This window comes from Aphanomyces invadans (genome assembly GCF_000520115.1).
Source record: "Aphanomyces invadans strain NJM9701 unplaced genomic scaffold supercont1.1, whole genome shotgun sequence".
In the NCBI taxonomy this organism is placed as follows: Eukaryota; Oomycota; class Saprolegniomycetes; order Saprolegniales; family Verrucalvaceae; genus Aphanomyces; species Aphanomyces invadans.
The window spans coordinates 622,391-624,812 of NW_008580146.1; the positions used below are offsets into that span (position 1 = coordinate 622,391).

At 50.4% G+C, this 2,422-nt stretch overlaps 1 protein-coding gene across 1 annotated transcript; it reads right to left on the reverse strand.

The window, feature by feature from the left end:
• Nucleotides 1-320: 320 nt before the first annotated feature.
• H310_00179 (hypothetical protein) lies at nucleotides 321-1,294 on the reverse strand (the record flags this gene model as incomplete). The annotated part of the gene is made up of 2 exons (XM_008862853.1): nucleotides 321-812; nucleotides 857-1,294. 2 exons carry the CDS (start codon nucleotides 1,292-1,294, stop codon nucleotides 321-323), a joined length of 930 nt encoding a protein of 309 aa, XP_008861075.1.
• Nucleotides 1,295-2,422: the final 1,128 nt, after the last annotated feature.

Sequence of the window (2,422 nt, forward strand, 5' to 3'; positions counted from 1 at the left end):
GTCCTCACTGGTTTATATATCTAAAACCTATTCAAGAAGGTGCGAAGGGCAGGACAGGTTGGTCATCAGAGCACCGACGCGTCGCATTGTATTTTTGTGGAGGTGAGGAAGGCGGAAACGGTTGTCGCCTTGGTGTTCGAGCACAAGCCGCATGACGGCCTGCAAGGTCAGGAACACATTCTCAAGCTCAATGGTTCAAAAGCCTCCAAGGTAGAACGATCAACATCGACAATGGAATGGCTCACCACCTTGTATTGTAGCGCTTGAATTGAAGCAAAGAAACCCAGGTCCAGGACATTGAGGTCTGGGCTGTTGGGTGGTTAGCGCCGGAGGACAAATGTCCATCCGTCAAGAGACACGGCCGCGAGGACAGCTTCTGTGGTTACACGGTGCGACGAAGCGTTATCATGCTGCAGCACGACGCGCTTGTTCGCGCTTGGGAATGCAGCCATGATCGCAGGAATAACCCTCGTAACAACATATTCCAAATATACCCCACCACTCACACTCACGAGTGTAGGCATGGTGGCACCAGCTGGACGATTGAGCGAGTTGCGGACAGCAGGTCGATTCTCAACAAAAGGCCGCATGCCGATCTTTCCAGTGAACATGGCGCCACGGGCCTCATCGAATCTTGGACGTGCCACGGCGGCCAAAAACATCAATTTGGGGATAAACCATTTGCTTTTGACAGCGCGGCGCCCGATCGTCTGGCCCTTCACAAGGTACACCTTACGTCGGTCCTTGTCGGCGTTAAACCACTTTTCGTCGAGGTGAACTATGTCCCACATGTCGTCAAACTCGAAGTGCCGCTGGCCAATGTCATCGCCAATGCCGGCGGCGCGCAGCGTCGGACGTGCAAGCGACAGAATTCGACGCGTGCGAGCATGTTCGCCACCGTGAGCAGAGGCTTGAGTCGAGATGAACGCCGTTGCAGGGTTCCGTTGCGAAAGCTGCGGTACACGGCAGACACCGACCGTCCGGTGGCCTCGGCGATATCACGCATGGTTGAGCGTTGCTCCTCGGGTACGTCGCTGATGAGGTTGGTTATCTCGTCATCCGTGTGGGTTGGTTTGCGTCCAACATGACCAGGCTTCGCTGATGGCATGTGGCTGTTTCGCACGAATTGGTTCCATACAGGAGTCACGGTGACGCGGTCTATGTTCATGCGTCGAGCTGTAGCCAAGATGGCACCACACACCACCTTTCCGCCAGACATGGACTGATGGAGCTGTGCGACGACCTCCAACTTCTCCTCGTAGGAGAGCTTACGTGTTTTGCGCGCAGTGTTCATGGTGTCGATTTACCCAGGTCCCGTAATTTTAAAGTCAAATAATGATTTCGTATTTTTATTCCGAAGCGGTTTGAGCAATCCAAATTTAGGGCGCCAAAACTTCGTTTCCTTCATTTGCAGTCAATAGAGACCCCCCCCTAACTTTTCATTATCTTTCAAACGTGATTGATCTTGTCGAATTTGGTGGAGAATTGATATTTCGGGGTCGCTGAAATGAGAAATGTCACCAGTAATCTGAAACACAGGAAGTAAATAAGAAAAAGGCGACTTCGATTAGTGTTTTCGAGCGAGAGATAACCGTTCGAAATATATTGTCAGGATAGCAAATTCCATCGAAATGGAAGCCGTAAAGTCGACCGTGACTGCGTTCGGGACTGTGCGAGTCCTTGTGCAGGAAGTAGGGACAGATGAGATGGCTCAACTAACCCGTTGCCTCAAGGAACTCGGGCATGTGGATGACGACCACGTAGATGGACTTGGCATTGGGTGGTATGTGTGGCTGCATCTGCCCAAATCCCTGGATTAGCAACTAATCCACAAGGCTCAACATTAGAAAGGTTTTGCAAGTCATCCTTACATTATCATTGTCACCACATAGTTGACAAATTCAGCGCTCAGGGTAATGATAGGAACTTTAAGTTTTGAGATTTGCACTTCACCACCATCCATATCTTTATAAAATTCATGCGGATGAGCTCATTGTGCTTTCGTCAACCGTGGCGCCACACGAAGACCCCAATGACATTGACGCAAGACGAGCTCATTTCGTTGTTTCCACTGGCTCGGACTCCACGTCAGCGTAAAGCACTAATGGCATTGGTTGCGGTGTGTATTGTTGAGCGCCCACTTATTCCAGCTGTCCGGTTTAATCTTGATGCAACAAGCGACGCCAACACGATCCTTGACTTTCGGCTTGATATTGCTGGAATCAAAGAGCTCAGCTACACTCTGGGCCTACCTGCCATCATTGTGACTGAATGTCGCAACCGTGTGCATCGTGAATGAACTTTGTGCATCGTCCTGGGTCGTATGGCCTTTTACGTTCGATTCCACACCATGTCAACCACTTTTGGTCGATCAAAATCTGCACTATGCGACATCTTTATCTAAGTCATCCAAGAGCTATAC